Source organism: Priapulus caudatus, unplaced genomic scaffold (genome assembly GCF_000485595.1).
Source record: "Priapulus caudatus unplaced genomic scaffold, Priapulus_caudatus-5.0.1 Scaffold43, whole genome shotgun sequence".
NCBI classification, from domain to species: domain Eukaryota; kingdom Metazoa; phylum Priapulida; class Priapulimorpha; order Priapulimorphida; family Priapulidae; genus Priapulus; species Priapulus caudatus.
The window spans coordinates 350,584-362,981 of NW_014577104.1; the positions used below are offsets into that span (position 1 = coordinate 350,584).

General features: G+C 39.5%; 1 protein-coding gene across 1 annotated transcript in view; it reads left to right on the top strand.

The window, feature by feature from the left end:
* The window catches only part of LOC106820700 (sorting nexin-17-like), an 18,007-nt gene extending 5,609 nt beyond the window's left edge, over nt 1-12,398 (top strand). Inside the window, exons 2-13 of the mRNA XM_014825207.1 lie at nt 1,730-1,804; nt 2,242-2,359; nt 2,727-2,791; nt 3,071-3,181; nt 3,561-3,651; nt 3,858-3,942; nt 4,313-4,475; nt 5,109-5,249; nt 6,003-6,167; nt 8,151-8,228; nt 8,623-8,784; nt 9,147-12,398. Of these exons, the coding sequence (XP_014680693.1) occupies nt 1,730-1,804; nt 2,242-2,359; nt 2,727-2,791; nt 3,071-3,181; nt 3,561-3,651; nt 3,858-3,942; nt 4,313-4,475; nt 5,109-5,249; nt 6,003-6,167; nt 8,151-8,228; nt 8,623-8,784; nt 9,147-9,278 (1,386 nt within the window). The 3' untranslated portion in view covers nt 9,279-12,398. The remainder of the gene's footprint in view (nt 1-1,729; nt 1,805-2,241; nt 2,360-2,726; nt 2,792-3,070; nt 3,182-3,560; nt 3,652-3,857; nt 3,943-4,312; nt 4,476-5,108; nt 5,250-6,002; nt 6,168-8,150; nt 8,229-8,622; nt 8,785-9,146) is intronic.

Here is a 12,398-nt window from a genome sequence, read left to right on the forward strand (position 1 = left end):
TGTTGATCCGCCGGGCTGATTATTAAATTTGCACTTCTGTTTGGTGTTATAACTATAAGATTTGTAATTGATCGCAAATATTCGAACCGAAATGTGAAAACCGAAAACCGAACTGTGAAGTTGTGATTCGTTGCACCCCTACTGGCTGGGCACATTCAAGAGAGCCGCATCCATCGTAAATTAACAAAACTCCGGTAACCCGGTAGTTTTGCATTGTCTCCTCGGACAAAATGTTATATTAAATAGAAAAACAAATCAAACACAAATCAAATGGTCATAAATATGATCAAATGGTCAAATGGCAAATGGTCAAATGGTCATAAATATGATTGCGAGTTTGCAGTTTTTCTGGCTGGTTATATACATTTATAAAAAAAAACTCGTTGCCCAAAGTAAAAAATGCAGTTCACCCTTGCAATTATAAACAGGCAAATATCGAGGCATATACTGCATATTCGATGGCGACAAATCACAAATATGCACTACCAGTGCTGTATAATATCAGGAGTGTATAATATAGAGTCTCTGTATAGCAGTGTGCGAAATTAACGGGAGTCTGGAGTCAAATACTCCCTGATTTACTGTCGGACTCCTTGATTTGACATATATATGCAGGAGTTCGTGTGACTCCCTGAAAATTCTGCCATACTATACTAACTAGCTCGTTCCAGAGCACGGCCTCGCGAATTACCGTATTTTTTCATCAAATGTCCAAAGAAAATTTGGCAGATGTGCAACTGCATGAATCTTCAAAATAAGCACCTGTTATAATTTTGAACTTCAGACTGCGGACTCCATCATTTTGCTGCGGACTCCCTCTTTTTGAGGCTAGGGAGTCCGTGGGACTCCCGTGTTCAAAAGTAAATTTCTACCCCTGGTGTAGTATCTATATTATACACTCTTGATCCTATCACATTCTGTTTTGTTCTCGTAGCCTCATTTCCAGCCAATATAAATTTCATATCATACACATATATGGTTGTACAAATTTGGTTTCAATTATAGCATTTCTAATATTAATATTTTGAGCTTGAAATTGAAGATGCATTCGTTTCCTAGTTTATGCCATTTTTTGTTTTTGTTGCAATTCTATCATTCTTTCTGCTCTTGTTTTATAAGAAAGTGGTAACTTCGTATCTTCGATGCATGTTAAGATCTCTGTAGGTATCCCTCATCGCTAGGTTAGTATACTGACCAGTCAGGAATCGTTCACTGCTGTCAATATATTACGGGTGGCATGTGTCAGGAACGCAGAGAAGGCACTCCTGACTACATGTCTATTATGTCAGGAGATAACTCAAGATTTTTATATGTTAGTGTTAAAAAATGTCATGTGTCTGTGATGTACTTTAAAAATCCAAAGAGTTAACTAGCAAATTCACGAATGATTATTTATCTTGGCCTGTTGGAACATTTCTTACTGTGCCTCAGTTTTGGCTGATGCCGGTTTTTACATCTGATGGCTTTTTTTGTGAAAAAAAAACCCTGTGACTGGAGACAAAAGCATATATCTCTGCTCAGACTCCAATTAGAGCCATAATTGATGCATGAAGGAAAGTCTTGTCACGTGTGAACAGAAATACCAAATGTAAAACGTCACCAATTTTTTATTTAAGGGTTTGCAAGTGCTATAAATAATAACTAATTCAATCATTACCATCTTTAATGAATGCATGCAAGATTGAGGAAATAGTCATTAACTTTCATCTTTATTATATATATATTCCAGGCATACAACATACATGTAAATGGCGTCTTTCACTGCACAGTGCGATATAGACAGCTACACAACTTCTATGAACAGGTAAATATAATATGTAAATTCATTGTAGGAGAGGTGAGCAAGTTTGTGTGGCAAAATATCACCTATGATGTAGGATGTAGCATGCTAATTTTCACTAGTATACTTCTCACTGCTATATTTGACTAGGTTTAGCCAGCTTATCAATTAGCCAGCCATGGCTTTAGCTTTACCATACAGTAATCTTAGCTAGTTCTGGATACACTTGATCCTAACTGTAGACACTGCTAACAAATTGTAAATGATGATAGGTAACTCATAATATAAATAGATGTTATTCTCCATAAAGCATTTCCATATTTACTGTTACATGTCTATGTTGGGAATCTTGTATCCATAAGAGGAGACTTTACATTACATTATATATGGTAAGTTACCTATGTTGCCCTTGCACGGTATTTATTAATGAACAAGTAATATTTTCTTATTATTTATTATAGCTGAAAAAGGAATATGGAGCAAATTTATTGCCTGTCTTTCCACCAAAAAAGATACTGCCTTTAACTGGGAATCAGAAAGAGGAAAGAAAGCTAATGCTAGAACGTTTCATCCAATTAAGTAAATATTTCTTCAAATTTTACTTGTTATGTCATTGTTATTAGATACGTCCGTTGTGTACCGATACTTATATTTATGGGTAGTAGTTATTGTCCTTATAGAATACGTACTCTATATATATTTATAAATGTATTATAATGTATATATATTATATTATATATATATATATATATGTATTATGTATTTATAATGTATATATTTATATATTTATGTATGTAGAATATGTATTTCTAGGCAGTGCCTATCCTATCTAGTAGAATATTTTTCTAGCCTTAATTAAATAATTATTAGCACTCTAACCACATATTTTGTGTGTCAAAACCACACCGTTTCAAGTGTATAATCGTTCCTGTCTTCTACTTTTCAGTAAGTCAGGATGCACGAATATCGAATAGCGAAACCTTCAATAGTTTTTTCCTTGCGGCGCAACAGGTAAAGACATTTTGTAGTGCTAATGTTTTATAAATTGTGTTCTGATCACAATATTTTTAATTAATCAATTGGGATTTTTCTACTAATTTCAACATTGAGTTTAGCAGATAACTTTCAGTAACTTTTTGAGTGGTAACAAAGCAGATGTAGCCACTATTAAATAACTTAGAACCTCACTCTGGCGTATCATTTCTGATTTCTACTTTAAAAGTATATGTGATTATGGATTGAAACTGTTACTGTGTAGAGGCAATACATGAGATGATATTTTACTCGCAGGAAACTGAGCAAGAAACACCAGTGGAGGTAGAGCTAGATATATACCTTATGAATGGTCACAAGATTCCAGTGACTATCATGTCCACAGATCAAACAGACGATGTCCTGGAGGTTTGTAATGCATTAATGCCTTCATGATTGTCATCAGCATTCTTATCGTCATCATCATCATCATCATCGACAGTAGCAGCAGTAGCAGCAGCATTATCTTCGTCATCAGTACCATTGTTGTCATCATAGTTCACTGCAAATTTTCAAGCGCTTACATGATTTTAGTATAATTATATTAAATATATTTGATGAAATCACATGCGCCACGACTCATTAGATGTCCAGTTGCAGACTGGTCCATACAGGAAACACATTACTGGAAGTGAAAATGTTGTCTAAAATGAAGTCCAGAGTAACCAAACTTTTTAGATAGACTTGAGTGCTTCTCTGTCATTTGCTTTTTTTCTCTACTCTGCCTAAATATCAATGAACTTTCCAGATCGTTGCTCAGAAGATACAGCTAAATGAGGACTTTGTCTTCTATTTTGCACTTTATCTTATAAAAAAGGACGATGACAATGAAATATCGAGTATGTATACTTGGTTACTGTAACCACGTTCTCGTTGTACCAATGTTTTCAGTTGTCTTTATGTAAAGTTCAATTATGTATTTCCTCGTTAATTCATTCCAACATCATGCATGCAAGCTAATAATATATGATGGAAAAAATATTCAATATGTTAAGATGTATAAACTGGAAAATGCTATAATTTTGACACGACAATTTTGTTTCAGTTGTGCGCAAAATGCAAGATTTTGAATCGCCTTACTTATCCCAACGATCAGCTGGTCCGAAGCACCGAATTGTTGTTCGAAAAGGGTATATGCATTACACGAATGAATTAATATTGTGTGACTGCTTTCATGTCCATGTAATTCACATGCATATTCAAAATGGTTAGCTATTTTTGTTAGCTATGGCTTAGATCGTTATCTAAGAATATTCACTGTAGGTGTTCATTCAACGACCATCTATATGGTGTGCTTGTTTAATCTCTTTTATTGAAATTTGAAATTATTTGAATCTTTGATCTCGTATCATTTTACATGTTGGTCTTCGTCGTTAACTACAGAAAATCGTTTGTGAATATACCAGTCCCGGATTTTAGTTTAGGATCTAGTAATAAATGGGAGGTTGGCTGGACCTAAGCCGATTTGACATTGAGTGAAACTGTGTTTGTGTCACGTAGGTACTGGGACCCAGTGTTTGATGACCACCTGATAGACGACAGAATAGCCATGAATCTACTCTACGTGCAAGCCATCAGCGACCTTGAACGAGGCTGGACAGAGGCAAAGAAAGACACACATCGGCAGCTAGGCTCTCTCCAGACAAAGGGCTCGAAAAAAGAAGTAAGAAGCACTAATAGTGCCTTCTAGTAGTACTCTCCTGTAGTAACGTGTCCATGTAAACCTGACAGTTTACACAAACCAGGTTATCATTCATTTTCACAGTCTAACTGGCATCTAGAAATTTTGTCTCCAGTCAATAAGCATCTGGCTCGAATTTCAGACTGCGAGGACGTGAAATGCCGTGCTTGCCTTTCTTGCCAAAAAATTACACGATATCCACAACAATAAACTTGTAGCTATCTCACCTGATTTACCTTCACACCCTTACTGATGAGTTCCCGTAAATTCCATATTGTATATGTATTCTTTGTTGTCTTTCATTCAAAGGGCTAAAAGATAATTGACCTTGTAAAATAACCCTTCTTTGAAAGAAACGTTTTCCTTGGTCTACTTCTAACTTGGCGTGGTGCCTTGATATTTCTGATTAAACCCAACACAACATTTGTCTTATAAAAAAGTAACATTTGACTCCTTTAGCTTATGAATGCCACAAGCTCTCTCAGTGCACTACATTTGATAGTATTATATGTAATCACTAGATATAAATGTTTTATGAAGTTGATTGGGAGTTGTTTGGTGGGGTGACATGCGTATCACCGTCACACTTTGATATCTCATGTTCTCATATTTCAGTATATCATGTTAGCAAGGACGCTGAAGCACTATGGGTACATCCAGTTTAAGCCGTGTGTTGTTGACTACCCGACCCCCGGGGCTCGTGTCATCATCAATGCCGGCAACAAGGAGCTGTGCATGCGTGTGCACGTCGCCAAGGTAGTAGCCTATACTCTACTCTACTCCTACTCTACTACTCCTACCCAGTACTACTCTATTCTATACTCTCTAAGCCTAGACTATACTAACTCTATACTCTACTACTACTCTACTACTCCTACCCACTACTACTCTATTCTCTACTCTCTAGGTCTAAACTATACTAACTCTATAATACTAATACTATACTCCTACTCTACTACTCCTACCCACTACTACTCTATTCTATACTCTCTAGGCCTAGACTATACTAATTCTATACTCTTTATACTAATACTATACTCTACTACTACTCTATTCTATACTCTCTAGGTCTAGAGTATACTAACTCTATACTAATACTATACTCTACTCCATACTAACTTTATGCAAAGATGCACTTCTATTGCTGCATCCATGCATTACCATGCACGGTATGGATGTCATTGAGCGGCAGGCACGCTTCTCACTGTCAGAGGAGTGTAGGGAGTTATGGAGAGTAGTATGCGGGGGCACCGGGAATTTCGTAGTCAGGGTTGGGAATTCGTGTAGCACAAATACGAAAAAAATGAACGAATTAACTTAAAACTTAAATAAACTTTATTAAACTTAAAACTTGATTAACGAAAAAATTAACGAATTAACATGCACCCTCGGGAATCGAGTCATGCAGGCAGTCGCGACGATGGCCGCTCGGTCGTCCGAGCGAGTGAGTCGCGTCGGTCCGTAGCTGCAATTCGTATTTCGCATTCATTTTGATTTTCGCGCTCGCAGGACCAGGTGAGGGAGGCGGTTTTCAAGGTGACGCGGATGCGCTGCTGGCGTATTACGACGTCCATCGACAAGGAGATGGGCGACGTTGACCCGCATCTGGAGCTGGCCTTCGAGTACCTGATGAGCAAGGACAACCTGCAGTGGATCACGATCGTTAGCGACCAGGCGAGTGTCGGCAGCGAGGGGTGGTCGTCGACCGATCGATCGATCGTGCTGTTTTATTTGGCGACGTTATGGCGGATTCGCGATTTCGCGACGTTTTTTTGTTCTCTCGGACGTCGTCGCAGTTTCACGCAGAGATTTTCGTTTGTCGCATTGCGGTAATCAGTGTTATATAGTTGGTGTAGGACATTTAAACGAAGCAAATGTCATTTCGCTTATCTTATGGCTACCACACGCCTACCTCTTTTCTTGTCCGTATCTTACTTCAGTGCAATCACAATCGCAGTAAAATTGATAGGGCCCCCCACACACTCCCGTCGGCTTAAAGTAACTATTGCGAGAGTTTTCCAGTGTTTTCACCACTTTCATGACACCTACCGTTATTGCTTGAGTAACAGCAATTGTCTAGAGTAACAATAAAATGTCTTAGAACCTTCGTATTCACCGAAAACTGCCAGTTTCAAACTAATCGTTTCTGTCATCTTGAACTAACAGGAAGTATGGATTAGCTTGTGGCGCCACTGCTTATTAGCCATAGACACAGTACAGGCACGCACTTGTTTTCAATTCATCACCGACACAAATACAAGTTTACCAATTCTGCCATTAGGCATTATAGGCATACGATAAAATTTATTGCTGTTACGATGTGGTCAAATCCATTTTTCTATGCTATAACTCATAAAATCTTAGTATTTAGCTCATCTGACATAGTCAGATGCAGCTTGTAGAATCGCTTGATCGTCCGTCCGTCCGTCCGTCCGTCCGTCCGTCCGTCCGTCAACAGTTGGGCACAAATCTTAACCGCTCGACGTACGGTCACGATATTCGGGTCGTTGGGGGGGATCGTCAAAACGAGTTGGGCTGTCGAAGCTGGGGGTCAAAGGTCAAAGGTCAAAAGGTGTAAAAGAAGGGGGAACATTCACTCCTTAACTTAAGGTATAGGGAGGAAATGCAGAATTGCGGCACAAATCTAAACGGCTCGACCTAGGCTCGTGATAGTCGGTGTATAGCATCATGGTTGGAAAAGCCATCACTGTGCCGAAATTGGAGGTCACAGGTCAAAGGTCAATGGGCACAGGGCAGATTTTAGACATTTTCTGAGGACATGGTCTGACGGAGCGATTGAAAAACTTTTTTGTTTCAGCAGTGACCTAGCATTTTTATGGCATTATTGAAAGGACCATGAAATCTACTTTCTGCTGACATGCGAAGAGTAAGTGTCAGATAACCTTTTGACCCTCAAGAGGAGGGTTAAACATGGATTTGTTGACTGTCTGTTAGAAAGAATTTGACTGCCGGGTTTGCTAGTAGAATCTATACATGCCTGGATGTATGAGGCTACAATGTCACAGTGAAATTTCAAAAGCTAAATTTGGTTAAAGAAGGTTTATGCTCCTTAAATCGTATAATTTATATGGCATTCTGTACTGTCAGTATGTTATATGTAACGTATGCCACTGCCAGTGGCTACTGCCAGTGCATGTGTTGGTGGTACTGTGGAGTTTTTGCCTTAATTGGTTACAGGTGGCAGCTCTCTATTGCGCAGCCTGTAGGCTTGCGTAGGTAAATGGATGAGTGCTTACCTATTCTGTCTTGCAGATAGTTGTTGCTACTATGTATGATGGGAGCTTCCATCTTTAATCTGAAGACACTTAAACGTACGCGCCATCTCGTGGCAACTTTCATAACGATCCCAACGAACATTCTTTTGAGAAGGTTCCTGATACCATCCCTGTGCATTCCACTGTTTCGGCGTGTATGTGAACACATTTGGGACTAACAGGGTTTACTAGAATCCCACCACTCCACCACAGAGTCACCGCAGTAGACGTTAGATGAGCGCTGTCGCTCTGCGGCACTTGTTTTAATGTTGGTGTAATCAGTGATATTTCCGCTGTCAGGTGAGACTATATTCAGCTTTATTTAGTTTTTCTGAGCAAAAATCTCGCAATAACCGTTTTAATATCGCAATTGTTCTTGCAGTCAATACTTCTCAGCATGTGCCTTCAAGGAATGGTTGACGAGCTTATCATGAAGAAACAGGGCGGCCGCATTAGGCGGGTGAGTGCGCTGACGGATGAAAATGGCTTCCGCATTGAGACTCGCGTGGTAGAGCTCGAAGAGAATGCCAAGGAAACGTGGCTGAAACATGAAAAACAGTCGCGTTGCTAATGGCTTCCATTTGCGGTAGCGATTGTCACGAAAGATAATTCCTCTTACATGCACAAGTAAAAGTGGCGTGTATGCAGAAACTCTTGCTCTTGCGGTGATACGCTTTTGCATTTTATTTGCAATGACTGCCCATTGAAAAAATGTACTGATGCGCACGCAATCACAAGTCGCAGCAATATGACTGTTGATACACATTTATTGTCCGTCGGTGCGAATGTCTGTTGCCTGGGAGATGGTTGCTGAGCAACGGTTGTGGTTTTACATCTGCCTGTCTGTTCGGCAGCCAGCCGATCGGCCAAAGCAGCGCCATCGCAGCTACATGAAGCGAGATGGCAGCATGGACATGCGCAACAGCAGTGGTGCTTCTAACGGTGACGACGAACATCACGATGAGAGTGCAACGTCGACCGCGCACAGAGCGCTCGAATCGGTGAAGAAGCTGTCGGTAGGTGGCGCCCTTGTCTTCTCCATCGTAGTCGTGCGTCTTTAGAAGGTGCAGAAATTTTGTTTGCAGTGAGATTTTCCACTGCATTTTATAATTTTAGTAAGCGAAATGTATCTGCTGGTTGCATGGTAGTATATCCGATAATGTATATTTTAAAACAGGATTTGGCCAAATCTGTTTGGTAGTAGCACGTTTCTGTGATATTGAGGAGGGAAAAGAATATCTAGCAGCATGTAGGATTACTCGTGATTTTCCGAAAATTGTATATTGTTACAGGAGAAACTAGACTGAACTTTTGCACAATGTCCCTAATTAAATAATCGTGTCTGTGCTGTTGCATGTACATGGATTCTGTTTGACAGGACAAGCTGTCTTCTGTGTCGGTGGTCGGTCGGACTACCAACACTACAGCGAACACCCAGCCCAGTCCAGCCAAGGGAAAGAGTTTTGTGGAGAATGATGCCTTCGAGGGCATAGGTGATGACGATCTGTGATGGACACATGGGAGGGGCTCACCTGTGATCGACAGAGCGACGCACTCTCCGGCACGATGCCACGGATATTGCTTGTAGCCATGGCAACGGCTACATCTACTTTGACTGCGTGCGAGAGTCCTTTTGTAAGGTGCCATTTAACATCGAGCATTGGATCAAGAATAGTTATAGTTGTTGTCTGGACATGGTGCTGTCACGCACCTGTGACCATCTTGAATGTCTGTGACTGGTGAATGGTGTAAAATGGAAATTTGCCACTGCCTCGCACTTTGTTTTATGTATGCAGGCTTTATGGATGCTGTATTTATACGTTTGAATGGGTCCCTCGATTCGTATAGTCTGTTGATGCATTTTCGGGTGTTCAATTCTGAATTCATAAAACTCATTTCAGGGCTTTTTTCATCACGTTTACTTCACCTTCTTGCCAAGATTCATATTTCTAATAAGAAATCACGTACGACACTTGTTGCTTAATTTTACAAAAATAGGATGCGTAGTAGGCCAATCACAGTGCAGTGCATATTGTGATTATGGATTAATTAATTGGCACAGAGATGCAGTGCCTAATCGACAGGCTTATATTAACTTTAGTAAAATAATTTTTTTTAAGGTTATCACATGATATATGTTATGTAAAGTGCTACGTAGTGCTTATTTACTTTGAAATTTACGTTAAAATGTATGAGATAGCGAGTTTTACCATTCTTTGATTTCGGCTACCATCTCGGCAAGCTGATATTGGTGTATATCTGTTTGAAATGAGCATTTTTTTATGTCGCACGACGACACAAGGACATTTCCTTGGACTTGCTCGAAACACGAAAGGTTGTGACAGAAAGCGTTTGTGACGGGTGATCTTCTGCAGGTGATGAATTATGTGCTAAACATCTGTACCTGCCTGTGCTATTTCCTCGAATAACAAGGATGTGGCATCTTCTGCTCTCAACTCCCACATTGTCGCTATTGGTGTTATATACTAGTAAAAACGAAATCACTTGAAACATGTAGATCTGAGGGTTTTCTCACCCATTCCATTTCGGGAAGTGTACATAGTTGGGGAATCTCTTGAATAGTCGGGAATCTACACGTAAACGAGCATGTAGAAACTTGTATATAATGAACTGCATGTCTAGACGGGTGCCCACTCTGCAGAATTTTGACTTCGCTGAGAAACTTGTGGTTGAAATTCACTTGTCGTGAACATACGGGATAGATGGCTGTTAAATATCCCTTGAGTCTAGAACGCGATTCTATTAATCACTGAATTACAATACGACCGAGAGGTCCAATCAGGAGCCGTTTTATGTTCACCAACTCGCTGCACGTCCGTGTAAATGAAATTGGCTGACTGGACATTTCGCGACCGCAGCCCTGTTGGCTGTGAGTCGTCTTTGCCAGTTGGAGAGGGTGCTGGCTATGTTAGCACTACTTTCAGTGTAACTCTAAACGCACTCTGGTCAACTCTTAGGCCTCAGTGAAGCTGAAGTTGCCACGAGGCAAATTTATTCATAAAACGCCACGTTAAACATTGCTAGGGTTATATGGTGCAGCGATAGTGCTTTACAGAGTACAATTTCATCATTCACAATTCAGTGATTGCTGTGGTCAGTGGGCAGTATTGCTAAATCAAAAATTCTAATTTCGTCTCACCTTAGGGTGGACCACAGCTTCATGATGAATAACCTCACGTAAATGCAGTAAATAGAAACGTATACTGTGATGCGTTTCTCTCGATTTGCTCTTGGTTTGCCCGTAGCCATGCCAGCCCACCACAATGTCCTGTATCGATGCATATATTTAAAGGAGTTAAAAAGTATGCGGATGTTATTCAATAATAACTTATCTTTAATAAGTGTTTACACAAAAAAGAAATCTCAATAGGTTTTAGTGTTAATGAGGCATTAATAAAGCTCTAGAAAGAAGCTCTCTGTAAATAAAAATCATTGAATTTTTGTGCAAGGCAAGTAAAATGTACTGGTAATATTTTGCTAAACTTCATGGAATAGAACATGCCTAAAAAGTAAAAATACAATTTGGGTTGTATCTTGGCCAACAATCAATAGAAATCATGTCACATCCATTAATTACAATCAACCAACTTCGTACATCCACTGATTTTTGCGTGACCTGCACAAGTTGCGTAGGATAACCTTCACCTAATGTATAGAGTGTTTGAGTGAATGAATATTTTGCTGTATATCAACAGTGAACATACAAGTATAAGTTTTGTAAGCCCTGAGGCAACTGATATGTAAAGTGTTGTGGGTATTTTTGTAAAAGCTTACATTGATCATTACGAGAAAAAAAGTGAAAGTGCAACTGTCCAAATAAAATCATCACGTTTATATATATCTATATCTATCGTATTACTTAATTATGCTTGTGCTATCGTAACACTGGTAAATTTTCCAAAGGTTTGCATGTCCGAGCAGAAGAACGATGATGGCAGTGTGCTTGCACTGTCATTCCTGCGGGTTGTTTTATCAGGATAGGATTCTTGTCTCGCACGATGGATAATCGTGTCACCAAGATAACAACAGGAGTAGATAATAGAGACTAATCTCTATTATCTACTCCTGATAACAATATCAAATACTGGAATTTCCAGGCCCGAGAAAAAACATATTGGATTGACGGGTCCGTCTCTCGACTCTAGCCTAATGATAAAATTGCTATATTTCATCATATGTTTATTTTTAATATTTCACTGTATCGTATTATCAGGTATTATTATTGGTGTGTGAATGATTCGTTGGCATAGTTATTATGTATATATGTATACGTCTGCCTATCCCATTCTTTTCTGGGTACTTTTCCATGTAGCTTTTGCAGTTTTATAATCACGAAAACAGTGCTAGACAGGTATCGTGAAAACAATCGTTGTCTCTCACCAAAGACAATATATGCGGTCTTTGCTATCACCTCTTTCGCGCACGCATATGCCCAAGAGTGAGTAAGAGTGAGCGAGTGAAGAAGGGAGGGAGGAAGGGGCGAGAGAAGGTGAGGTTGAGACGAAATTGGATTGTAAGGAGGGGAAAACCATTGCCGATTTGTATCCTATAGGTGTCTTGCGCAGCTAGGACTATTTTGATGAAATAAATTGATATAAATTACAGTGTA